The 24,508-nt window shown below is 53.8% G+C and overlaps 1 protein-coding gene across 7 annotated transcripts in view; it reads left to right on the top strand.

Moving 5' to 3' along the window:
• The window catches only part of ZBTB16 (zinc finger and BTB domain containing 16), a 199,788-nt gene extending 178,253 nt beyond the window's left edge, over positions 1-21,535 (top strand). For all 7 annotated transcript variants that reach the window (XR_014815311.1, XR_014815309.1, XR_014815312.1 and 4 more), the window contains 3 exons: positions 8,376-8,546; positions 13,534-13,701; positions 16,027-21,535. Coding sequence is in view for 4 of the 7 variants with exons in the window: in XM_021062868.2 (XP_020918527.1) it covers positions 8,376-8,546; positions 13,534-13,701; positions 16,027-16,256 (569 nt within the window). In the remaining 3 variants the exon portion in view is untranslated. The remainder of the gene's footprint in view (positions 1-8,375; positions 8,547-13,533; positions 13,702-16,026) is intronic.
• Positions 21,536-24,508: the final 2,973 nt, after the last annotated feature.

Below are 24,508 nucleotides of genomic sequence, written 5' to 3' on the forward strand. Positions count from 1 at the left end.
AGATGTGGAGGTGGCTGCTGCTTCCTGATGTTGGGAGAGGCGGAGCTTCATCCTTCCTTCCGTATCTGATGCCAGCCAGGAGAGAGTGTGTTTCCAGCCGTGTGGCGCTGCCAGGGGTCCAAAACTTGGTATGACGTCTTACAGTTGATTTTGTCCCTTGCACCTTGCTGCCAGGGGCCAATCACCCTGGACAGGGTGGCCCAGCATGAGGTAGATGCAACTGGTTAGGCAGCAGAGCACAGATCTGGCCCCATTTTAACCCCTTGACACTCTCTTGCAAACCAAAGTAGACTTTCCTCTTCCTTTTCCACCCCTGCTCTTGTCCGGTTCGTCGGGTTTCTCTGCCTGTTCAGCTCGTTTGTTGGAGTGATTGACAAAATTAGTAAATCCATTCATGTTACTTTTATTGTGCGGGTCTCGATAAATCCCCCGTGTCCGGGGTGCACCTTAATGAGCTAGTGAGCTGACAAATTTGTTTACTGTAGCTGGAGGTGCCGGGTAATGAAATGCACTTGTGTCTGCAGCTTGCTGCTAAACAAATACAGTTTTCTGGGAGCCCAGCATCACTAGCTGCTGCTGCCTGAGGATGTGGCCACATTCCCCAAGAGACTGGGAGGGTTTTATGAGTGAGTGTGTGTGTGTGCACGCTCGCTTTCAGACTTGTAATCACTCCTCTATCCATGGCTTAGTTTTAAAACAAATTTGAATCAGCCGCTCCAGCACCTCCCCTTTTGGTTATTCATTGAGAACTCTCTGCTCCCTGGACTAATGATATGAAACCCTAACATTCTCCCTTTCTCTTGTGGAAACGGAAGGTTATATTGATATATGGGTGCCTTCCAAGATGCTAAGCAGATGAGAAAGAAAGGAAAAAGGGGTAGGGAGGGCTGGAGAAGGAGACTGGAATTGACAAGCCTGAAATTGACAAGAAGGCTAGATGCTAAGGTTTTTAGCTCCTGGCTTGGTGTAGGCAGACCTAACTGAGCCAATGATTAAAGGTGCCCCAGCAGTAGGTGACTATATGTAAGAGACAAGCACCAGTGCACAGACTTGTGGCTAATTTGGTTCCAAAGATGGTTTCTCTGCCCTTCCCGGGAGAGAGACTGTAGGCAGTAAAGGAAACTGTGAGACTGGTTTCCCACTCTCCAGCAGCTGTCACTCCCAGGGGGTCAGCGGACTGACCCTTTCTTGGGCTGGGTAGACCAGGCCCTCCTTGAGCATGTAGCTAGCCTTCTGAGGAAGGCTGGGAGTTTGGGACTCATTCCAAAGGATACTGCACCTGATGCCCGGGAGGAGAGCTAGGGAGGGACCTCTTGGTGCTTTCTTCAGTAGATCCCTTGAAAAGGAGCCAAGCCCTAAATGATAGCACAGGGCGGGGTAGGGTAGTCAAAACGGAGGCGCCCCTGCCCATGTCCTGGGTTGGCCTCTTGCTTCCTTTCTGTCTGCTCCCTGTCCTGTCCCCCACCCCCACCTCCAGCCTCTTGAGATGCAGACAGAGCCTTCCTGCCTTCGGTGTGAGTCAGCCCCGGGCTGCTTGTCTCTGTCTGTCTTTTTCTCCAGCACAGTGGATTATGCAGTCCTGCCACTTTTTTAGCAGTGACCTGGGGCGAGGGAGGAGAGAGATGGGGAAGAGGAAGAGGTGGCAGTTCCTGTGACAGTTTTGGTGTGTGTGGTTTACGAGGGCTGCTCAGGGCTAGAAAGGATGTCTTAGGAAAGAGTAATGGGGCGGGGGTGGGGGGGTGGGGGAGTTGGGGGAGGTGGTCAGAGGAAGTAGAAAGATGTGTCTGAAGGATTTGGGGGCAGGATAGGGGGTGGAGGGTGGGAGGCAGTTCTAGTTTAAATCAGGATTTTTACACACACCCCCAAAGTTGACATTTTCTTCCTCTGGGGGGATAGAAGCTACAGGGCGAGGGTGAGGAAGCAGCACTTCCTGTCTTGGGTGTGATTGGGTGGAGTTGGACACGAGAAGCCCATCCTTGGTCCGTGGGCATGCATACGCTCTCACACACACACACACACACACACACACACACACACACACACACACACACACACAGCCATCACTGGCTTACCCAAAAAAGCCCGGGTATATTTAGATCCCTCTGCTTTTGATTAAGAAACTGCTTATATCTAGGGATAATAAGAGCCTTGCTCTGAGAAGGTGTAGCACCTGAACATCTTCTCCAGCTGTGTACCCCTCTGATCCTGTGCCTTCCTTTCTATTAAAGAGCTAATTGGTATGGAAATGGCACAGGTGTAAACATGAGGGTTTTTGTGTCTCATCATTTCAGACCCAGTCATCACCTGGGTGAAATAAATACCCTGGGTCTGTGTCATCCCTCCTGCCTCCTGTTCCCCCCACTCCCCAGCCTTGGCTTTCTCCCAGGTTTTGGCTAAAATTAACCTAGTTTTAAATTGGGAATCTGTGAGGTGTACATGCCAGGCGGCCAAAATTGGCTGAGCTGCCCTTGGGGTGGAGGGTGGGTGTGGTGGAGGTCGACACTTCCAGAGGAAATTGATGCAAATGAGGGTACAGATAGTTGCATGGGCCTTCCCTTCTTTACCTCTGTCCATCACCTCTGTGGCACCCCTTCCCTTTCCCTAGTTCAGATTCCCTTCAGGAAGACACCCCTTGGAGTCCAGCCTGAGACTGAGCCTCACTCATTCTTCAGAAGAGCGGAGGAAGCGCTATTCTTTGACCTCATAAATGATTTCTTTGGCTCAAGGCCAATTTATGTCTCTGCTTTGCATTGAAATTGACAGGTTGCTAGAAAACAATTCATTGGTAGGATTTGCATAACGTTTGCCAGTTGCCTCCTAACAGCACTATGAAGTTGGTGTTGGAAAGGGCAGGTTAGTCAGGAATACTATTTCATAGATGAAGAAATGAGGCCAGGACATCCCGCTGTGCACAATGGGATCGGTGGTGTGTCTGCAGTGCCGGGACTCAGGTTCGATCCCCAGCTGGGCACAGTGAGTTAAGGATCCAGCATTGCTGCAACTGCAGCTCGGATCTGATCCCTGGCCCTGGAACTCCTATGCCTCGGGGCAGCAAAAAAGAAAAAAAGAAGGAAAGGGAGGGAGGAAGGAAGAAAGAAAGAAAAGAAGGAAAAAGAAATGAGGCCAAGGGCAGTAGCTACCTGGCCCAGGGTCACAAAGCCAGGGAGGGCTGCACCTTTGGGTCAGAACCAGGATCTTTTGACTGGTTCACTGCATCATGTGGTAAAACTGGTCCTTCCAGGGGCTGGATCTTCGCTTCTGGGCAGCAGAGCTCAGACATGGAGCCAGAACTGGGGAGTCCTGTTCAGCCCATCAGATAGACAGGAGAGGCTTTAACAAGATGAGCTGTGTGGAGGTCACTTGATTCCAAGGACAATCTTGTGGGAAGCTCCCGGGAACCCGCTGCACTTGAGCTGGGCTCTCCCCAGCTCTAGCCGTCCATCTCTCTGTACTGTGACTTTCCCTGCCCGTGACCCCCTCTTCCCTTTGTGATTGTCCGTCCCACAGCTCCTTATGTATTCTTTCATGGGACATGCAGCTATTGAGCGCCTACTGCATGCCAGGCCCTGCGCTTTCTCTTAGAGATTTAGCAATGAAAGAAACTGGCGGTGCTTTGGAGGGCTTCCCCACTAGTGGGCAGAGCTGAATGTCAGAAATAAGCGCAACAACGGTTTCATTCTCTTGCCGGAATCTTGCGGGCTCAGAGAAAGAAGGTGTTCTTGGCACTGAGTCCTAAATGGTGTCACTCAACCAAGATGCCTTCTCTAGGGTATGCTTCCTGGAGGAAGCAGCAGGGAGGCTTGTGCAGGGCGGCCGTGATCTGTATCCGGGTTGTGCACTGCAGGAGGATGGCCAGCCGAGGGAGAATTGGAGTCTGGAATCCAGCCGTCTTTGCTTGCCAGAGCTGTGTGCCCAGGCGGGGATCCGTGTCTTCCCAGAGGAAGAGGCATGATTTTCTAATTCAGACAAAGGCGTTGTCTGGGCTGGCATTGGCTCTGCCACCACTTCATAGCTCAGAAGCATTTTCACTTGGGTATCTCATTGGATGCTCTCAACAGCCGCAAGCAGCGTGGCAAAGGATGAGCAAACTGGTCCACAGAAATTCAGTCACTTGCTCCGGGTAAATGGCAGAGCCAGGACGCAGGTCCTTCTTTTGTCTCCCTTGTGTTATGCTGACCTCTGATTTTTGAAGGTCTTTTGCAGCCCGTGGAGGCCCCTTCTCTCTCCCCAGTGTTGTCAGGCATGAGGTCTCTGCACAGCAGAGGAAGGAGCCGTGAGCGTTGAAGGGGCTCAGGCACTGAAGGGAGCGAAGCACTGACATTGCCGGGCCCCTTTGCCCCGCCAAACATCTCACTGCAGCTAATGAATTGCTAATACAATTTTCTAGATAATTTTATTTCCATAGTCCCACATTTTAATGTGTTTCCAAAAGCTAGCATTTATTTGCTTAATCTCCCAGCCTAATAGAATCTGCCCTGACTCATCATACATGCCAACAATCAGCTAGGCAGAAACTACAGCAAATTGTTTAATAACTCAAATCTAGTCTCGATTTTTAACTTGCATGCACCGATAGCGTTTCTTGTGTCTCATCCACTTTTCCCTCCACCCTTTCCTTTTTTTTCTTTTAAAATATTTTTCCATCCTCTCGGCTAAAGGTCTCCAAACAGAAAAATGGAGACAGAGAGGCTGTGGGGGTCTCAGAGCTCCTGTCTCTTCCTCTCTGAGCCCCGCCAGTGTATCGGTGGCCAGGGAGAGCCCCTGTGTCCCATGGGATGTCCCAGGAGGCAGAGACAGACGTAGGGACACTGTAGCATTTCCTTCCCAGGAGGTCACCCTGTGACTTTAAACCTGTCACCAAGGTGCGGAGCTGGCATCCAGGACTTCACATGTACCCATGCTTCCTGACTCAAGCCTGGGCCAAAGGTCAGGTCCTGCCGCTGCCCCAGCTCCCACCTCTCCAGTCCTCTTGCTGTCATTGCAGCCCTACCCTAGACTGGTCCCCACCCTCCTCCAGCGGTAGCACAAAAGCCATCATCTCCCTCCCTGCTTCCAGCCAGTTGCTGCTGCTGTTGGTCCCCACACTGTCCCCAGGAGCATTGCCATCACGTCCTGGTTGGGTCCTGCTGGCAGTCCCCCCTGCCCATGTCTTTTTTCGTGGCACCTCCTCACTTGTAGGATGAAATCAGTCTGGCCCATGTGGCGCCGTGGCCCTCCGTGAGCCGATCCCCAGTAACCTTCCCTGCTCACCTTCATCCTCGGGGGTCTGACCTCTGCCTTAGCTGCTCTGAAACTTGGTGTTCCCTTAGCCTGGCTCCTGTGCCCTCAGCCCCTCCAGCCCTTGGCTTCTCAATACGATGTCCTTTTTCAAAGCCTAACTCAGAATCTCCAAACCCCTCTTGGTGTCAGCCTGTCTTATTCTCTGGCTAGTTAACTTGCTGTGTCCCCCACAAACCGGGGACCCTAGTTCTCAGGCTGATCTCTGAGTCCCCCTTGTCACCTAGCACAGGGCCTCCACTAGGTGATGTCCAAGTCGGCTGTTGGACACGAAGCAGGTTCAGGCCATCCTGAGAAGAAGGGGCTGCCTCATAGGGCAGCTTTGGGGCCCGGGAAAAGGAGGTGGTGGGAGGAGTGAGGCCGAGGGGTTTTCAGTCTGCCCTGCGGTGGGAACTGACCCTGGCAGCTCCTCTGGGCTCCGGGTGTCCTCCTGGGAATGGCATCCGTGTTCCCTCTGATCCAGGGTCCTTCCACACTGGGGATTTCAGGGGATGCCCGAGGAGAAACCTGGGCTCTTAGAGGACATGGCTTGCCCAGGGAGCCTGCCACCTCTTACTGAGGAAAGGCAGGTGTGTGATGCCTGGCTTCATGGGGGCGCTCTGTGGGGCGAGGTTAGGGCCAGAGAGGGGGCTGGCGCTGGGGCTCCCGGGTCTCCACAGTCTCCACTCCCAGGCCTGCTGAGCTCACCACCAGCCCTCAGTCTGCTTCTGCTGGGCAGACCACTCCCCTCGGGGGCCCCTCAGTCAAGTAGGGTGAGCGCCCCAGGACCTTGAAAAGATCCTGCTGGTTCCCAGTGGACTCGGGAGGCTTCAGGGAGCTCTACCTTGTGATTCGGCTTCCAGCGTGCTCCTCGTGGCCCTGGGTTCCTAACTGTTGCTAGAGTGACCCCCAGAAGGCCTGGGGCTCCTGAACCAGCCGGGCTGGAGCTGGCTCGCTGGTGTCTTATTATGCCTCTTCCTGGAGAAGCGCAGACAGACAGGTGGCAGACCTGGAGATAGACGTGAGGCCCGCCCTGTGGTTTCTGAAGTCAGACAGACCTAGGCATTTATAAATCCCAGCTCTGCCACTTTCTAACTGCGTGACCTTAGGCAAGTTATTTAATCACTCTGTTTTCCCATTTGTAAAAAGGGGTGTGAGAATCCTGCCTGGTAGGGTTGCAGGTTTTAAATGAGATGACAAAACAGATAAAGCACCCAGCACAAGGCTTATATTAGTTCCCCTTCCCTTCTGCTCTTTGAGGCCAGGAGCAAATGCGTGCCCTTTCTCATACTCAGTCTCTCCTGCTCAGCCTCTCCTGGACCTGGATGCAGGCAGTGTCAGGGGATGGGGTCGAGCATGGCTGCAGGTGCTGTGAGGGTGGGGTGTGGGGGAATGAGAGGCTGAGCTTGCCTTCCCACTAGTCCGTTGCACACCCAGCCGTGAATGAGACTGAGATGCCCGGACACGCTTCCCATGTGCTGTCTCCATTGATGGGTCTCCATTGCGTCCTGCTCGCCACTGTCCCCCCTTCTACCAAGAGCTCCCAGATTCCACACTGAGCTGCCCACCACTTGCAGCAGCCAAAGTTCTGCCCCACCTTCCACTCTGGGCTGACAGGTGCTGCATATGACCCCCTTTCCTGTTTGTGTCCTTTACACGGGGGGAGGCAGCGCTGGGCTGATCGCAGGTGATAATGCCCAGGTGCCAGTAAAGAGAGGCGAGAAGATGGGCTTCCCAGGGGGAGCTGATGTGCTTAGGGAAATGGAGTCCAAAGTGGTGGGCAAGGAGCTACCAACTAGGACTTCAGTGGAGGTTTTAGGTGCTTCCTTGTGTGGTGCTGAATCCCCGGAGGCCATGGCTCCCTTGCAGCATCAGAAACAGGAAATGGCACCTTGGCCTTTGGAGGCTACCATGGAGTACCTACGTGTGCAGCACAGGGAACTGCCAGAGTTAAATGAAAGTCTCAGGTCCCTCATAATTTTAAGATCTCTTGACAGTTGACCTTGGTCTTGGGATAAAGCCTAAAGCTATTTATTTTTTTTAATGTCTTTTGTCTTTTGAGGGCCGCAGCATATGGAGGTTCCCAGGCTAGGGGTCTAATCAGAGCTGTAGCCACCAGCCTATACCACAGCCACTCGTGATCCTTAACCCACTGAGTGAGGCCAGGGATCGAACCTGCAACCTCATGGTTTCTAGTCGGATTCATTTCCGCTGTGCCACGACAGGAACTCCCAGCCTAAAGCTCTTAACGTTGTTGTCAAGACTCCGTACGACCTGGCCTGGCCACTTCCTTGGCCTCCCCTTTACTTTCTCTCTACCTCCCCGGCAGTCCTATTCCGTCTGATCCTCTGACCTGCCGCATTTCTTTCTAGTTCACAGATACGGTTCCGTCTTCCCAGAATGCCCTCCTGTGGCCAGCGTGCTGGGCAACCTCTCTGATGAGGGCACACCCGTTGTGTACTTTTCCATGGCTAGTTCCCTAGGGCTAATATTTGTTGAATGAATGGACCCTTAAGATGTATGCATTAATGAGTGGAGACTGGTTAAGAGAATCGGGTCTGTAGCCAGCCTCAGGGGAGGATCAAATCCAGGCTGCCTAGGTTTGAATCCCAACTCTGCTGATTGTGAACTCTGTGCTATCTTGGACAAGATACTCAACCTCTCTGGGCCGCCTTTTCTTTATCTGAAGGGTGAGGCTGTAGGGCTCACTTTTCAGAGATGTGATATTTAAGTTCGTTCCATTTGAATGATGGCAGGACATGTCATCTGCATTATCGTGGTTCCTCACAGAGGCCACCCTGACACCCTACCTCCTGCCTCAGGCTCTGATTTGTGCCTTCTTGGGGCTTGGCCCTCAACACAGCCCCCCTTCCTTCGACTGCAGACTCATTTGCTACTGATTAATGCCTGTCTTTCTCCCGCTAGACTTTAGGTTCCATGGGGGCAGGACTTGGGGTTGTCCACCGATGGAGCCAGATACTGGGTGCTCCATCAGCATGGCATGGTCTGGGCCACCTCTGGGTTTGCTGCCACCCATGAGGCCTGCGGGCGCTGTCCTGAGGCTGGCTCTTGCTCCAGCCTCTCCAGGCCCTGAGGCTCTCCCGCCCTGTCTCCCGCAGGCACGGACATGGCTGTCTTCTGTCTGCTGTGCGGGAAGCGTTTCCAGGCCCAGAGCGCGCTCCAGCAGCACATGGAAGTCCACGCGGGCGTACGCAGCTACATCTGCAGCGAGTGCAACCGCACCTTCCCCAGCCACACCGCCCTCAAACGCCACCTGCGCTCACATACAGGTAGGCCAGGGCTGTGGGTGGGCGGGGCAGGGACTCTGGGAACCGCTGTCCAGATTTACCTCCACACACATCAAGGTCAAGTGGGTGGCTGGGCTGAGTCATCCCTCAGCCCTCTTCTGCTCAAGCATCCAGCATGCAGGGGCCTCTGAGGTGCAGGTCAATGTGGATGGATAGCTCTTACTCCGTCCCACTTGGGGACTCTGGGTTCTCCTTCTCTCTGCTCCTAAAAAAGAGAGGGTGCTCAGAGATGTAGGCTCTTGGGTTCCACCCTCAGAAACTTCCATTCCATGGGTGTGGATGGGATCCAAGATTCAATGTTACTAGTAAATATTCCCAAGGGATTCTGATGCAGGTGGACCCTAAATGCATTTAGAGAAAAGCCTACCTGCTTGGTCTCTGTCTCTGTCTCTCTTTTCTTTCTTTCTTTCTTTCTTTTTTTTTCTTTTTTTTTTTTTTTGGTTCTTTTTTGTCCATCCCGAGGCATATGGAGTTCCTAGGTCAGGGGTCAGATATGAGCGGGAGTTGTGACCTACGCTGCAGCAATGCCAGATCCTTTTAACCACTGGGCCAGGCCAGGGATTGAACCTGTGTCCTGCAGATGCTGCCAATCCCACTGCACCGCAGTAGGAACTCCTTGATCTCTGTCTCTGCCGTACCCCCACTGCTCTCCCTGGCCCCACACCACGCGTACTACTGTGTATACATTCCTGATCAGCCTCGGGCTCTTAAGGGAATGTTGCAGCAGAGGGAGGTCCTACTTACTCCACAGGAACAGAAGCACATTTTCTATGCTTGGGCCTCACCCCTCTTTGGGGGAGACAGGGGTCTGGGGTGGGATACTTGGTCCTGAGGGTCAAGAGGCATTTGCTTCCTTGCAGTAGCTCCTGAACCCACCCCCACCCCACCCCCGCCAAGCAAGGTCATGGATGACTTGAAATCCTTTCTTTCTCTGACTCTCTGTGGCTAAAGGACTGCCCATTCTGAGTCTGAATATGTCTTTGCTTGTGTGTGTTCTGTCCTGCGTTTGGGTGAGCGGTGGGTGATGGAACCAGGGAGATGGAATGGCAGACTCTGGGTAGGTACCAGGGTGTGGGCTCCTGTACTAGAGAGGATATAAAAACCTCTGTGGGCATCAAGACAGGACTGGCAGGACCTTGGATCATTCTTGGTTCTTGTCGTAGCCCTGGGATTAGTGGCAGGCTCTGCCGAATATGGGACAGGCTGTGTTTGTCACAGACTGAGCTGGCCTGGCCTGCCAGCAGTGGACATCCTCACCTAGGAGCCTGCCTGCTCTCATTTCGGGATGCCGTTCCACTCAGGGATGCACATTGCCTTAGCACCACCAGATTTGCTTAGAACTTTTGAGATTTGCTGGCAAGGACTCGAGGGCCCAATGAGTAAGGCCCAACAAGACGGGCTAAGGAAGAAGTGATGTGGCAAAGACTTTGTAGTGACCCTATAAGCATCTCCTGAAGGTATGTGCATCTTCCTGTCCACACGTCCCCCACTGGTCCCCACGTCCAGCCTGATCAAAGATGGCCAGTTACGTTTCAGCCACTTCTGGGCATCCGGCTGGGGCCCATCAGTTGGCTCCACATGACCTGAATGATCCCGGTCCTAAGTCCACCCAGGATACGCTCTGCTCTGCCCATGCTGGCTTCTCACAGCTCAGATATCCAAATGTCACTTGTCCCTGTATCAATCAAGGCTCAGATCCCTGGGGAGGAATTATTTCCAGACATCGTTTGGGAGAAGTACTTGGCTCATCTGGGAACCATGGAGCCTGTGTGCTGCCTGCGTCGATTTCACACCAGTGGGCCCTGTGCGCCCAGCCTTACCCAGGCCAGCCCACCCCCACACAATGCCTCATTAATATTCTGTCGTTCTTGGCCCATTTGCTGCTGGGGCCGGGTGTTTAGCATCGGCAGCTGTGTTTGGTAGGTTAGTCCAGCCGCGCTCTTGGCATTGATGGATCCCTGATTCACACGGCTCGTCATATAATAAACTCTCAGCTGTGTTGAAGGGGTTGGGGGGCTGAGGGGCCGACGGGATGGGGCTGGGCTGGGTTGGGGAGGGTGACACAGGGCCTCCGCGATGCCAGGGAAACCACCAGGTGAGAACAGATCCCTGGGGTCACAGGTGCACAGGGCAGGCCGGAAGGGGGTCTAATTAGTCTCGTTTGTCCTGCACTTAATGTCAAGCTCATTAAAAAGGCTACAGAGTTAATCAACATACCACAAATTGGATTTTGAGTTCTGCAGCCAGTTTTGTGTACATTATGGCAACACTGATACGATTAACTCTCAGGGTGAGGATTTTAGGCCAGGTGCTCACCGTGCTTCAAAATCCCTGTGCGTGTGTGTGTGTGTGTGTGTGTGTGTGTGTGTTGGTGTCTTGTCCTTTTTTTCCCCTAGGTTCTATTTATTCCTTTCCCTAGGCTGACTCTAGAGATTTCCTATTTAAACTCATTTAACATGTGATCCACTTCATAATTAAATTCATAAAAATCTGATCAAACAAACCCCTCTGCCTTAACCCTTTGTTTTTTCAACTCCGAGGGCCCCCCTCTGGAGGGGAAAGGCACAGACGGCGGCTCCACCTCCGGGCCGAGCGGGCTGCCGATGTACGTTTTAATTACCGGCTCCGGCTGAAGTCTCACGTGGCCCTTGCTTTATTTATTTATTTCTATCTTAATGAGGATACTGAATCCTTGATTAAAGTCGTAATCGTTGCCGATTCGGTGAGGAGGGGGGAGCTGGCTGTCAGCCGGGGCCGTGTGGGCAGATGTCTACACGGAGAGCGTGGCGTCTGGGCCCAGGCTCTGCCCGCCCGTCCCTGTTAGACGCACACCTGATGAGGACCAGGGTCTGCATGGCATCTACTCTCCTGTGGTTGGATGGGGCTGGTAGCGGGGGGCCAGGCCGTCTGCATAGTCCCTGCAGCCGGGGGCAGGCAGGTGCCAGGAACCGAGGGCACCAAGGACCTGCCTCATCACCAGATCTGCATGTGGGGCTCACTTCTGAGCCCAGCGCGGTGCCCCACAGCATGGTGGGAGCTGGTGTGGAGCAAGAGACGTCTTTGCTCAGCATCTCCCCTCTGACTCCTCCACGGGAGGGCTCCCACCCACCCGGGCTCCCACCCACCCTTCTACGCCCTGGGAGCTTCGTGCAAATCTTCCACCCATGAGAGAGCCCGCCAGCGAGCGGACCCCAGCGTTCACTCCCCACAGAGCCCTAGAAACCCTTCAGAGACATCAGAAGGGATGAGAATGTATGTGGGTACCGGGGTCTACCTTCGAGAAGGGGGAGGTTTGGTTAGCGGCCTGAGGACGGGAGAGAGAAGAGAGTAAAATATCATTTTAAAGAGGAAGTGAAGGCTCAGGCATGCGAGTCTATAACGAGAAGGACAATTTATGCCCAGGCACGAGCGCAGTTTGACATGGGGATAATGAAAAAACGTAGGTCATTGTGGATGACTTAAACCTTCAGCAGCTGAAGAAAATGTATGAAATGCAGAGGACATTACACGGTTGGCAGCCCCGCACATCTGCAGAGGGACAAGTGAAATACAGTGGGCCATTCTTTACCATAAACTGTGGTTGTTGGAGATGCAGCCCAGAGAAATTGTAATTACAGTGACAAGACGAATCAGCGATATTTAAATATTCATGAACAAAGTCTGGGGTGATCAATCTATCTTTATTGTCTGTGCCTTCACTCCTGTAATAAATAAGTAGCTGAAGCCCTCACCTTTCATCCCTCCAAAGCCCCCACTTTGGGTGCAAAGGGAGAGATGGTGAGCCCCCACACCCCAGCTTCTAACCCGGGAGGAGACTTCAGGGTGGAGTGCATGGAACGGAGGCTGATGGGCGCAGAGGCCGGGCCGGGGAAAGGCAGCTCTCCCCAAGCTTCAAATCCTGACATTTCCTGGGCGTCTGCTCAGTGTTGCCCCTGTGCTTCGTGTCAAGGCTCCAGGGATGAGCAAGGCTCCCTTCTGGCCCTCGTGGTGCTTTCATTCTCGAAGCACAGTGAGTGTGACCAGAGATACAGTACAGTATGTCAGTTACCATTCTGCTAAGCAGCCAGTGCCCAGCCTCCGGAACCCAACTCACAATCCCATCTCAGCTGCTTACTAGCTCTTTGACCTTAGGGACCACGTTGAAGCATCTCTAAACATCTCACTTCTCTCATGGGTAAGATGAGAAGGATACTGTCTTTCTTGTAAGGTTGTTGTGATGATTGCATGATATGATCTGTGTGAAGTTCTTAGCACAGTATAAAGCACTCAACAAATGTGGGTCACTTTAATTAGAAAGTGCGGTAAAAATTGTACTCCTGCTACCAAATGCATTTCTGTCTGGGAATAGAGGAGAAAGTGACTCAGTTTACCTGGGCTGGGGCAGCGGAGGATGGCGCTAAAAGGAAAGTTCCAAACCGTGGTGATGTGGTGGGAGCTGGGCTTTGATGAGCGAGTAGGAATTCACCAAGGAGAGGAGAGGAAATCACACAGCAAGAACAGCTGCATAAGACTGCGGAGGAAGGAGAGAAAGATCAGAAGGCATTTGGGGGACAATGAGAACATTGGAGGGGTTTTTTTTGAGGCTAGGAGAGTCAGGCTGGTATGGCTTTTGCCTCTGACCTCCTAGGGGCAAGAAAGCTGGGGGCAGGGTCTTGAAGCCCCTGGGTCTGTTCTGCCCTCAGAGGGCCTGCTTTCTGGGGGTTCTGTTCATCCCTGAATCAAACAGACTCTTGCCCAAGACTGGTCCTTGAGGCATAGATGGCCACTGGGCCAAGGTCAGGGATGGACACATGTGGCCAGGTGTGCTCCCTGTTGATGCCCAGGGGCCAGCAGCAAGGGCCACATTGTCTTTGGAGGTAGTGAGTACAGACAGTCTTACCCCCTGCCCCATGCACTCAGCGTGCCCTGCTGTCCCCCAAAGAGGGGGCAGGGGAAGGCGAGGGCCTGATTCAGCCTCTTGTCCCCACAGGTGACCACCCGTATGAGTGTGAGTTCTGTGGCAGCTGCTTCCGGGATGAGAGCACACTCAAGAGCCACAAGCGCATCCACACGGGCGAGAAACCCTACGAGTGCAATGGCTGTGGCAAGAAGTTCAGCCTCAAGCACCAGCTGGAGACGCACTATCGAGTGCATACAGGTACCCAGGACACGCAGCCCATAGCCAGCTCTGGGACCTGGGTGGGAGAGGGCCACGGTTCCCAGAGAAGCCCGGGTGAGGAGGGTCCCAGGCTGAGCCAGCACGAGGAACAACTGCCAATAAGGCTCAGTGTGGTGACCACACTGAGTGCCGCTTCCTCTGGGCGAGGGCAAGGCAGACATTGCTAATCAATCACAGCACCCTTTCCAGGGGCCCAGACTGGCCTTCCAGGCAGCCATACCAATCGCTCGCAGATGATGTCCATTTGTGACTCCTGATTGAGGGAAGTGAAGGTGCCTGATTAGCTGGAAGTGAAGGCTGGGATGATTTCCTGTGACTTGAGGGTTTGAGTAAGAGCTAGGGGACCTTAAGTTAGGTTATGATGAGGGTTGGGAAAAATTACAAGTTATATGGAGTTTGGTTCAAAGATTAGAGAAGCAGATGTATTTACTAACCCCTCTCTGAGTGTAATGTTTCACCCGTTCACCGGGCCGTCACATTCCTTTTTACAGAAATGCGAGGGGCTCTTTTCTTGGGGCCCAAAGATAGAACAAGTGGAAGTGGTCCCGATGGCCAGAGCTGCCAGAGTTGAGGGTGTGGGACACTAGAGCTGGGCCAAGCCTGCCTCTGGGGGCCAAGTGCACGTCTCATCCCAGCCCTGTGTTCAGTCTGTCACGTTAGTGGCTGAAAACCAGCCACAGTGGGGCGTATTCACAACATGGCTGTCAACACCAGCTACAAAATCAGGGCTTTGGGGAGAGCCTGTTGTTAAACATTTACCGCACAGCTGGTCGGGGGGCTAGATATTCACAAGGCCTCGTCTGAGGATGGGAGGTCGTAGAAGGTGGTGGAATGTGGCAAAGTAGGAAGTCGCTCCTGATCAGGGGAAGCAGCTGCCTGGCCAGAGGGAGGGGGAGAGGTGATCAGGCCGGTGCTGCCGGCCCAGCGGAGAGTGTGTTTACCTGGGAGGGGAGGTGAACCCAGGGAGCCGTAAGCAGAGGATGTGTGTTTTCAGAGCTCTGCTTGGGGCCACCAGGAGAGGATGGGGTGCTCGTCGCTGACAACTGGAGTGACCCCCAGGATTTCCCAGGGCCCTGGGGCTTCCCTAGCCCCTTGTCAGAGACGTGACCTGGCAGACGGATCGTTACATGCATTGGCGTTGACGATCGTAAATAGCCAGTCAATAGTTAGATCACTTTGGCTGTTCATTACTTCATTATTTGCAGGGGCCTCTGCACGGAGGAGTATCGATAGCGAGATGGCTGGCCAGTTAATTACTGTATCGAAACAAGGTTCCCTTGTATCCTCGGCTAGGCTCCAGGGGACTGTAACAGCGGGACAGGCTGTCACCCCGAGGGTGTGGTCACTCATTCCCAGGCTCTCGGTCCCTTCCCTCTTCTAGCTGCCAAGGGGGAGGCAGGGTCCAGGGCAGGTTCTTAGAGCCTTAGAGGAGTCGCCATCCCCCAGTGTAGCATATTTGCAGGATGGGGTCCCCCAGTTTCACTGCCGTTCCCCATCATCTGTAGCCCTGAAAGGACTCCATCCCCTTGCTCCCTGGAAGGAACTGTGTGCTAAAGAGCCATCCCTAAGGACCAAGGAGGCTGTACTGCCCCTTGTCTACATTTCTGTCTCCTTTCTTAGGAAGGGGAGAGTCTGTGGCCCTGAGTGGGTTAAGAGGAAGGCCAGCAGCTGGAGTGGTGCTGACAACACCATGGCCCCAGCTAGGGGTGGCTCTTTACATGAGTTACAGTGATGGAGATGCAGAATGTAGGAGTTCCCTTTGTGGCTCAGTGGGTTAAAGACCCTACATAGTTTCTTTGAGGATGCAGGTTCAAATCCTGGCCTCACTCAGTGGGTTGAAGATCCGACGTTGCTGTGAGCTGTGGTATAGATCTCAGATGCGGCTCGGATCCCGAGTTGGCTGTGGCTGTGGTGTAGGCCAGCAACTGCAGCTCCAATTCAACCCCTAGCCTGGGAATCTCCATATGCTATAGGTGCGGCCCTTAAAAGCCAAAAAAAAAAAAAAAAAAAAAAAGAATGTAGTACATCAGAAACGAACTCAACATTATAAGTCAACTATACTTTCATTATTAAAAAAAAAAAAAAAAGAACGGGGTTCGCAATTGCCCTGGCCACCTTTTAGGCCCTCAGTAGCCAGTTGTGACAGTTGTGGCTGCCACCCTGGGTGGTGTCTCCGTCACCGTGGAAGGCACCGTCCCAGAGGGACCAAAAGGCTCCAGCAAGCCCGGGGGGGGGGGGCGTGCCCTGAGGGTGCCGAGCGTCCCTGGGGTGGCCCTCACTGCCCCGCCTTCCCTCCCCCCACAGGAGAGAAGCCCTTCGAGTGTAAGCTGTGCCACCAGCGCTCCCGGGACTACTCGGCCATGATCAAGCACCTGCGGACCCACAACGGCGCCTCGCCCTACCAGTGCACCATCTGCACGGAGTACTGCCCCAGCCTGTCCTCCATGCAGAAGCACATGAAGGGCCACAAGCCCGAGGAGATCCCGCCCGACTGGAGGATAGAGAAGACGTACCTCTACCTGTGTTACGTGTGAGGCCAGCCTGCGGCCATGGCGGGGGAGCAGGAGAAGCGTTAGAGCAGGATGACGTCCAGAAGGACTGTGCAAAAACCACCACAAAAAACAAAAAGCAAACAAAAAAAGAAAGAAAAAGAGAGAGAAGGACAAGGGAACCTGGGGGCTGTCTGGCTCTGGATTCCCTCTGGGGCTCCAGGTGACCTGGCTGCCTGGCCGAGCCCCCTGCCACCCGAGGGCCCGGCCCTCCTTTCCCGGCTGGAGGTCGGCCGTCTCTTCTTGGGTGGGGGGTGGGGGGGATTTTGTTCAGCTCAGATGGTGGGATGTTTTTCTCTTCCTTCCACTCAGATCCTCCTTTTGTGTCCAGAGTTGGCGTCCAGGCGGGGAGGGAAGGATTCTCTGGTCGGAGTCAAACCATCTTTGCCTGCCGTCCTCTCACGACCCCTGGGAAGACGGGGCTGAGGAACGGGTGGGGTGGGAGGTTGCGGAGAGGGGGCCTGCAGGCGGTGGGGCTGGGCTGGGTCGCTGGTTGATGCTCACAAAGGCAGCTCTGGTTTGCTGGGGGCAGACAGGGGCAGGGAGGGGCGCCTCTACGCTTCCCCCGCTCCATCCATTGTTGGCTCTCCTCCACTCAGCCATGCCAGGTGGCCCCTCCTGGTCTTCAGGGCCCTCTCCCCCAATCCTGTGGCCCCCTGGCTCCCCTCCTCGCCCCTCCCTTGTGGACCAGGGGTGTCTCCCTCCTCCCAGTTGGGAAGCTGTGAGACTCCAGAGCCCCTGCCGGCACTCGTGGCTTTCTGAGAACGTGGACGAAGTCAGTGGAAGAGCCCACCCCGTCCAGCCCTGTCCTGAGCGAGATTCCTGCTGAGCTGCTTCTGCTTCTAGAGTGGAAAAAAGGAGCAACTTGATACACACCGTCCCACCAAACACACGCAAATCCCTACAGCCCTCCTCAGCCCCCCGGAGGAGGAATCCGTGAAAGGGTGTGTTGCCCACGAGGGCCTGGGTGTCTTCCTCCAGAGGCACCTACACCGGGCGGGGACACCTGCCCTGGGAGGGAGGTGGGGAGTTGTGCTGGGGACCTTCGAACACGTGGGCCCCCGACCTGGTGAGCTCTGTGGGAAAACCCAGGTCCAGAGGGGCACAGGATTCCTGGCTCCCAGGGCACCCCCAGTCCACAGGGAGACGGAGGAGGAGGTGGAGGTGTTGAAAGCGCTTTGCCTTGCGTTATGTTTTGCTTCTTTTCTGTGTCCTCTGTTCACCTGTTAGCACATTGTACTTGAATTACCTCAGTTTTTTGTGACCTCATGAGCTTTTTTGACCCCTGTATCTCTTTTTTGGTTGGGGGTTGGAGGAATGGGGAGAGTGTTCTTTTCTGTTGCTTGTGTAAACTAAGAGCTGGTTTAATAGACGCCAGCCAGCCGAGGCTCTCCGCGTCCCCCGGTGACGAGCCTCCCAGGTGCAGGGAGCTGGGCAGAAGGAGCAGAGGACTCAGGATCTGAATGTGAGGGCCGGGCCAAGGTGGGTGCCAGGGATGGGGGACCGGGGGCACAGCAGAATCACGGCTGGCTCTGCCCAGGGCGTGACGTCATCGCGCCCAGCATCGCCTCCGCCTGAAACAGTCTGGAGAGAATTCCACCTTTCCTGTGGTTTGCTGGGTCACCCAGGTCTCGGGGCCCGTGTTTCTCAGATCCTTGCAACTGCCTGGCCCCACCTCGGTGTGCATTATCATGGCCAAAACTGGTCTCTTTGCAGGCCGTTTGGGGACGAGCCGGCCTTGTGTGTTGTCCTGATGGGGCGGGGGGTGTTGTTTTTCTAAAAGCTACCTCTTATGTTCGTCCAGTTCTTTTGTTCCCTTCATGCCTCCCATCCTGCTGCTCTGCTCCCCCCGCCTCCTCTCCAGCCTCCCCTCCCTGAATTTTTGGAAAAGCACATTTGCAATATTTGTGTTCGCTTTGGGACGGGTCTTCCGTTTCATCTCATGCTTTATTTGTAAGATGTGTGTGTGTTTTTCTTTCCTTTCTCTCTCTGAGAAAGTTGTGGCTGCGTTTTTATCTTAGGTTTTAAAAAGTGGTATAGGGAAGCGGTTTGGGGGAGAAGGGTTGTGAGGAATACAGGGAAGTCGGAGGGATGGATGCTGCTGTGACCCCCCTGTCCCTCGGCCCCATCCCTCCTCCCTCCCCTGCAATCTCACCCACCAAATCTGAAGGCCTTAAAAATTGTGTGTTGGGGGGGGTATGGACTGGGGAGACTGTGTCGCTAGACTGTTGATTGGGGGTGATAACATAGGGAGGATGCTATTTTGCAACTATAATAATGACTTAGTGCTTTGGAAAGGAAAAAGAAGTTAAACTTGAACTACATGACTAGAGCAGTTGTGTTTATAATGTGAAGTGTGGACTTGTTGGGGGAGGGGCAGTCTGTAAGAAATCTTTGTGCACTATTGCTGCCCTCCCCCAATCTGGGAAGAACTGGGGACTGGCTGGCCCTTAGGGGATCTGTCAATCCCAGAAAACAGTATTTGAACAGCAAGATGTCATGCAACTTTGGTGGGGGAAGGAAAAAAAAAGGCAAACTATTCCATAGACCCAGCTAACACCTCTTCCTCTCCTGCACCCTTCCCAGCCAGCCTGGGTCTCCGCCCCTGTTTGTAAAGGCTGAAAGGGTTGAGCTGATATTTACAAATTGTAATATTTTTGTAATATTTGTTAGTTCCTTCATCAGTTCTCCCGGACCTTGCCCTTTCCTTTTGTAATGTGAATAGGGAAAAAACAAAAAAACAAAAAAGATTTAAAAAAAAAAAAAAAAAAAAAAACAACCCCTCACCACCACCACCAACAAACCATCCCTTTGTACGTGCGTGTGTGTGCGTGGGCTTATGGTGTGCGGTTGTGTGTTAAATCATGCAGTGTTGTTGTAATCTGGTGTTGCGGCTTTGGATGGTACTCAATCAGCCCCTGCCTGCCCCCCCACCCCCACCCCGCCATCCCCGAAGGATCCAGGTCGGGAGGCGGCGGGAGAGAGAGGGTCGGGCCAGGGGTTTCTGAAGGATGCTGAGTGGGGAGACCTCTGTCCTCGGTTCGCCCCTCCTCTCCCACGCTGAAGAGACGCCTCCAACGGGCCTCTTTCCCAGCTTCCTACTCATAAAGACAAAAAATTCTGACCTTGCCAAGGCAGCCAGGCTCCATGGCCAAGGTGAGGGTCAGAAATTATCCAGAGGCTTTAGATGTGTCTGGACACAGAGGGCTGGGGTGCCGAGGAGGTGCGATCGGGGTGTTTTTACTTCCCTCTTCTTTGTGCCATCTGGCCCCTTGGCCACCCCGCTGCCCTTGGCCGTGGTCCTGCTGACAACCCTGCTTGCTGCCGCCTCATCCGCCACAGTGAGCTCCTCCAGCCTGGAAAGTCCAAGTTGATCGGGAGCCCCTTTCCTCTGTTCAGCTCCTTATCCGCTTGTCCCTTAATGCTTTGGGTGACATGTCCCTCCTCCTCGCCTGTGCTCCTTCCCTGTTCAGTCCTTGACTCATTCAAAGCATTCAAATCCTATGTGTATATAGGATAGACACATATAGAGAGAGATATATATATAGCAAGAGAGAGATATAAAATAGTAAATATCATTGCTGCTTTGGAGGAGGCCACGAATACGGGGAAGGTAGATTTGGGGATGTCGCGGGGGGTGGGGGAGGCTGGGGGACCCAGTGATTCAGTACAATCCAGGGATGCAATGCGGGCTTGTTCAATCTTTGTGCCTGAACAGTTTTTCCATGTTTAGAAAAGACAAAAAGACAAAAAAAAAAAAAAAAAAAAAAAAAACTGCTGCAGTTTTTCACAAGTGTATATGGTACCCTTCTGGATGCTATTGGTACAACCGGCTGCTGGGGTGTCAAGGCCTTAGAGGGACAGGGCCACTTGGCTCGCCTCCTTATAGGGGAGTGAATGGCGCCTGGCCTTCCTGCCCTGTCCATGCAGTGGGACAGAGGGAGGTTTGTGGCCAATTTCCTGCAAGCCCAGCAAGGGTGGAAGCTGAGGGCACTGGAGAGAAAGTGAAGCAAAGATCAAACTCTGATCCTTTTTCCTCAGCCCACCTTAATCGTTCGCCCCCTCCCATCTCATTTCCTCCTTCCTGGAGCTTCATGGCAGCGGCACTTACCGGGATATCTCAGTGGGAGGGCAAAAAGCCAGACCAGCCCTATGGCGGTGGGAAGGATGGAGAGGAGAAAGGCAGAGCCAACCAGGGGAAGGAGTGCAAGACAAACCAGCAGAAAAGGGCTGGGGAGAGGGGGTCCAGACCCCACAGGCTGTCAGCAGCCCCACCTCCCTGAGTCCTTGGCGTCCCACTTTGCAGACAGGGTACCAGCCTCCTGGTGTGTGTCATAGGAGTTGTTCACATAGTGTTATGCATGATCTTCGTACGGTTAAGACGCCGTGGTGGTGCACCATGACATCCGACCCATATATATAAAGATAAATATATATATATATGTATGTAAATTATAGCACTGAGGGCTCTGCCGCCCTGCTGGACCAAGCAAAACTAAGCCTTTTGGTTTGGGTATTATGTTTTGTTCTGTTATTTGTTTGTTTTCGTGGCTTGTCTTATGTCGTGACAGCACAAGTGCCAGTCCGATGGCTCTGTATTACAGAATAGTGTTTTGAATTAATTGATGTTCTAGTTCATGTCTACCTCAGCACCTCCTCTTAGCCTAATTTTAGGAGGTTGCCCAATTTTGTTTCTTCAATTGTACCGGTTACTTTTTGTACAAATCAATCAATTAATCTCTCTCTCTCTCTCTCTCCCTTTCTTTCTCCCTCCCTCCGACCCTCTCAATTCTATTTGTTTCATTTTCTCTTTCCCTCTCCCCCTTCCCCCCTGTGGTCCCAGCCCAGCCCTGAGACCCCGTGTCCTGCTTGCCAGCCCTTTCTGTCCCGGCCCCAAAGCGGTTCACCCAAATTTGTGCGGTCCTCGTTGCAGCTTTCCGCATCTGCCTTCGTTTCGTGTAGATTGATGCGTTTCTTTGTAATTTCAGTGTTTCTGACAAGATTTAAAAAGAAAAAGAAAAAAAAAAGAAGAAAAAAATGAATTTACTGCTGCAGGTTTTTTTCTCTCTCCATGTGTCACTAAGTGAAGTTTGTGCCTTCTATAGCAAAGAGAATATTTTTTACATCCTACTAACAGTAGATTTTTTTGTAGTGAACATTTTTTGTATTTTTATTTATAAGTCTCATAAGAAAAATAGCAATGTTCAGTTGTATACCTTGAATCTGCAGTTAGAAGAGAATAAAGTTAATTCAGTTGTCTCTGGCTTGAAGTGTCTCTCCCCTTTTTAAAAAGTGCTTTGTCTTTTCTGCCTTTTCTTGGAGTGGGGAGGAAGTGAGATCTCTGTCTGGGGATGGGAAAGAGAGTATATGACGCCTCAGCCTCGTGTCTGTGGCGTTTTTATGCCGTATTTGTGAGGCATCTGCCTACTTCACGACATACTTACTCAGTGAGTTTTAATTTTAAAAACTAGTGCTAAAGACACACACACATGGTGTTTGGTCCTTGGCACAGCAGCACTTGTGCATTTACCCTCAGCATAGGCGGTCAGCCAGTAACTTGTACACGAAGCTTTGGGAAGACGGCGGGATCAGAGCAGACCCAGCCCCACGCTCAGGAGCCAACGTTCTAAGCTGCTGAACTGGAGTGTTGGCTTAGATTCCAGCTCGTGGATCACACAGCTGGTGAGCGGCAGAGTCAGAAACTACATCTAGAACTCCAAATGGGGTTGTTGTTTCTTCCCTGACTCCAGAGGTGTTGGTGGGGGGGGGGCACTCCTGTCTGGTCTTCACTAGAGAGAGATTTTCACTTCTTCCTTGGAGCAAAGCAAGCCTCAGCAAGAAGCTGCCACCCCATGAAAGGTCTCTGCGTCTGGCAGGTGGGCCGAGTGGAGAAAGAAGGTTGGAGCTGGGGGTGCACGCCCAGCAAACCACGTGCAGAATAGAGTATTTCAATAAAACACGATGGGCTCCTCCCGCCCTGTCTGAGGGGGAGGGGGGCAGACTGCTTTTCTGGGTCTGTCTGCTTCCCTCTGCCCCGGCATGGGAGCCTTGCCCTGCAGGTAAATGTGGCTGTCAAGCCAGTTCCACTTAATCCTACACACACTGGCACTGCTGGAGCCATCCTCCCTGTCCAGCCCTGACCAGAATAATCAGAAGTTTCCTCACCAAGACCCGGGAACACAGCCGTGAGCATGTTGGCGGCCCCTCCAGGAGTGTGAAACTGGACGGGCCTGGCCTCCAGCGTCACCTGGGGTCACTGGGACCCATGCTCTGTGTGATACCCTCCTGGCACCAGCCTCTGGGAGGCCCAATTCCCTGCCTCACCTGCCGGCTCTGGGCACCCACTGGGAGACGGACCTTTGAGCCCCTGTGTTCTGGGGCCCTGGGCTGGGGTCTGCGCCACCCTAGGTTGCCAGCTGCAAACCACCTGGAGCTACACTTACTCTCTGGGCCAATGATGGTCCCTCTGCCCAGTGGCTTCTCTGTCCCTCTGCACATTCTCCTCCTGCTCCATCTGCTCTTTTCTTTTTTCCTTCACCTCATCTCTGTCTTTTCCTCTCCCCCAATCTTTGTCCTCTCTCTCTGCCATGTCCCCTTCTCTCTCTCTTCACCCTCTCCCCCTCCGCCCCCTCTGTCTCTCTCATTTCTCTTGGGGTTTCTTTTGGCTTTTGTGTTTGTTTCCTATGCGTTGCCTCTTCCCGTATTTCTCATCTCGGAAAACAACCCTTTGGCCCAAATACATTTGGGTTGATTTTGAGCCTCTGCCTCCTTCCTCCAAGCCATTGGTCCATCCCCGTTTTCCCTGGGTTCCTGCTCATTCCCCGCGCCCCCCCTCCGGCCCCCAAGGCCTCCCTGCCCCTCCCCCACCCTCCCTCCCCTCCGCAGGCCTCAGCTTTCTCTTGACAGATGGGAGGGCAGTGAGCACTCCCTCTTTAAAACAACATTTAATCGCCGTTTTCTGTTCTTGGACATCAAAGCCGGGGCTTAGGCGCTGCGCTGGGGTCGCGGTGCGCGGGCTCTGGGGGAGAGGAGGTGAGTGAATAGGGGCTGGGCTGAATGGGCTTTGTGTGGCCGCTGGGGTCTGCCTGCTTTACATGCTCTTTGACCCAGATATGATCTCATGGAGAGAAAGGGGCCCTGGCCGGGCCAGCCTGAGAACGCTCCGTGGCCAGACTCAATCCCCCAGCCGGCCGCCCGCCCCTTGCCCGCCCCCTGCCAGTCCAGGCACAGCTGCCCTCTGCCCCAGCCCGTGCGCTGGGCAGCCTTCTCCAGGCTGGGACTTGCCAAGGGGGCACTCTGCTGGGGTGGGGGGTCGGGGGCAGGCAGCCGGGGGAGGGGCTACGTTCCTCCCAAATGTGTCTCCAGGGACATTAGATGGGAGCCCACCCATCCCCCCAACAGGCGCGCCCTCCCTTCCTGGCCAAGCTGCTGGGGTTCCGCTGGGCAATGGGGTCACAGCCGTAGCAGCCCTCCAGCCTCTCTGAGGGGCCCCCTCTGGCCCAAGGTGAGAGGCCAAAGCACAGAGCCAGCAGAGACTTGCTAAAGACTAGGGCAAGTCGTGGCAGGTGAGAAGACTGAGATGTCCGGCTAAGTCCAAGGCCGCGGCCTTCTCCGTCCAGCTCCATATCGCCAGGGCTCCCCACCTGGCTGCCCCTGAGCCCTCAGCCCCCCAGGATCGGGAGCAATCGGAGGAGGACTGAGCCACGTGCCCTGCCTTCCTCTGCTCCACCCTCTGCCTTGCCGTAGCCAGAGAGATTTCCCGAAAATGCACCCAGCATCACGTGGCGCCTTTGATGAAAATCCCTCAGTACTCTTCAGGTGGAATTCAAACTCCTTGGCAAGGCTTACAGGAGCCTCTGTGCTAGGACCCCTGCCTGCCACCCCAGCCTCATCGCAGGATCACCCCCCAACCCCGGTCCCTGCCACACCCTGCTCTGTGCTGTGGACTGAAGGTGGTTTCCAGCAGACACGTCCCCGTGGGCCTTTGCGTGCGCCGTTTCCGCTTCTGGGAACTTCATCCTGTGCACACACTCACCTCCCTTCTGTCTCAGCTTCTCATTCAGGTCCCTGCCTCTCCCAGGAAAGCTGAGGCTGAATTTGGCGCCCTCCTGTGCCTCCCTGATCCCCTTGTCCTAGTGCCCCATCATCACTGGTTCTCTTAACTCACCACTGACCCAGAGATTCCTTGAGAGCAGGAAGGAGTTGTGGGTTGTGTGTCTGCATATCCCCAGCGCCTA

The sequence above is a fragment of the Sus scrofa genome, chromosome 9 (assembly GCF_054392235.1).
Source record: "Sus scrofa isolate SSC_HxYL_T2T_F1_AM1 chromosome 9, Sscrofa_HxYL_maternal_Yorkshire_Landrace_v2.0, whole genome shotgun sequence".
NCBI lineage: Eukaryota > Metazoa > Chordata > Mammalia > Artiodactyla > Suidae > Sus > Sus scrofa.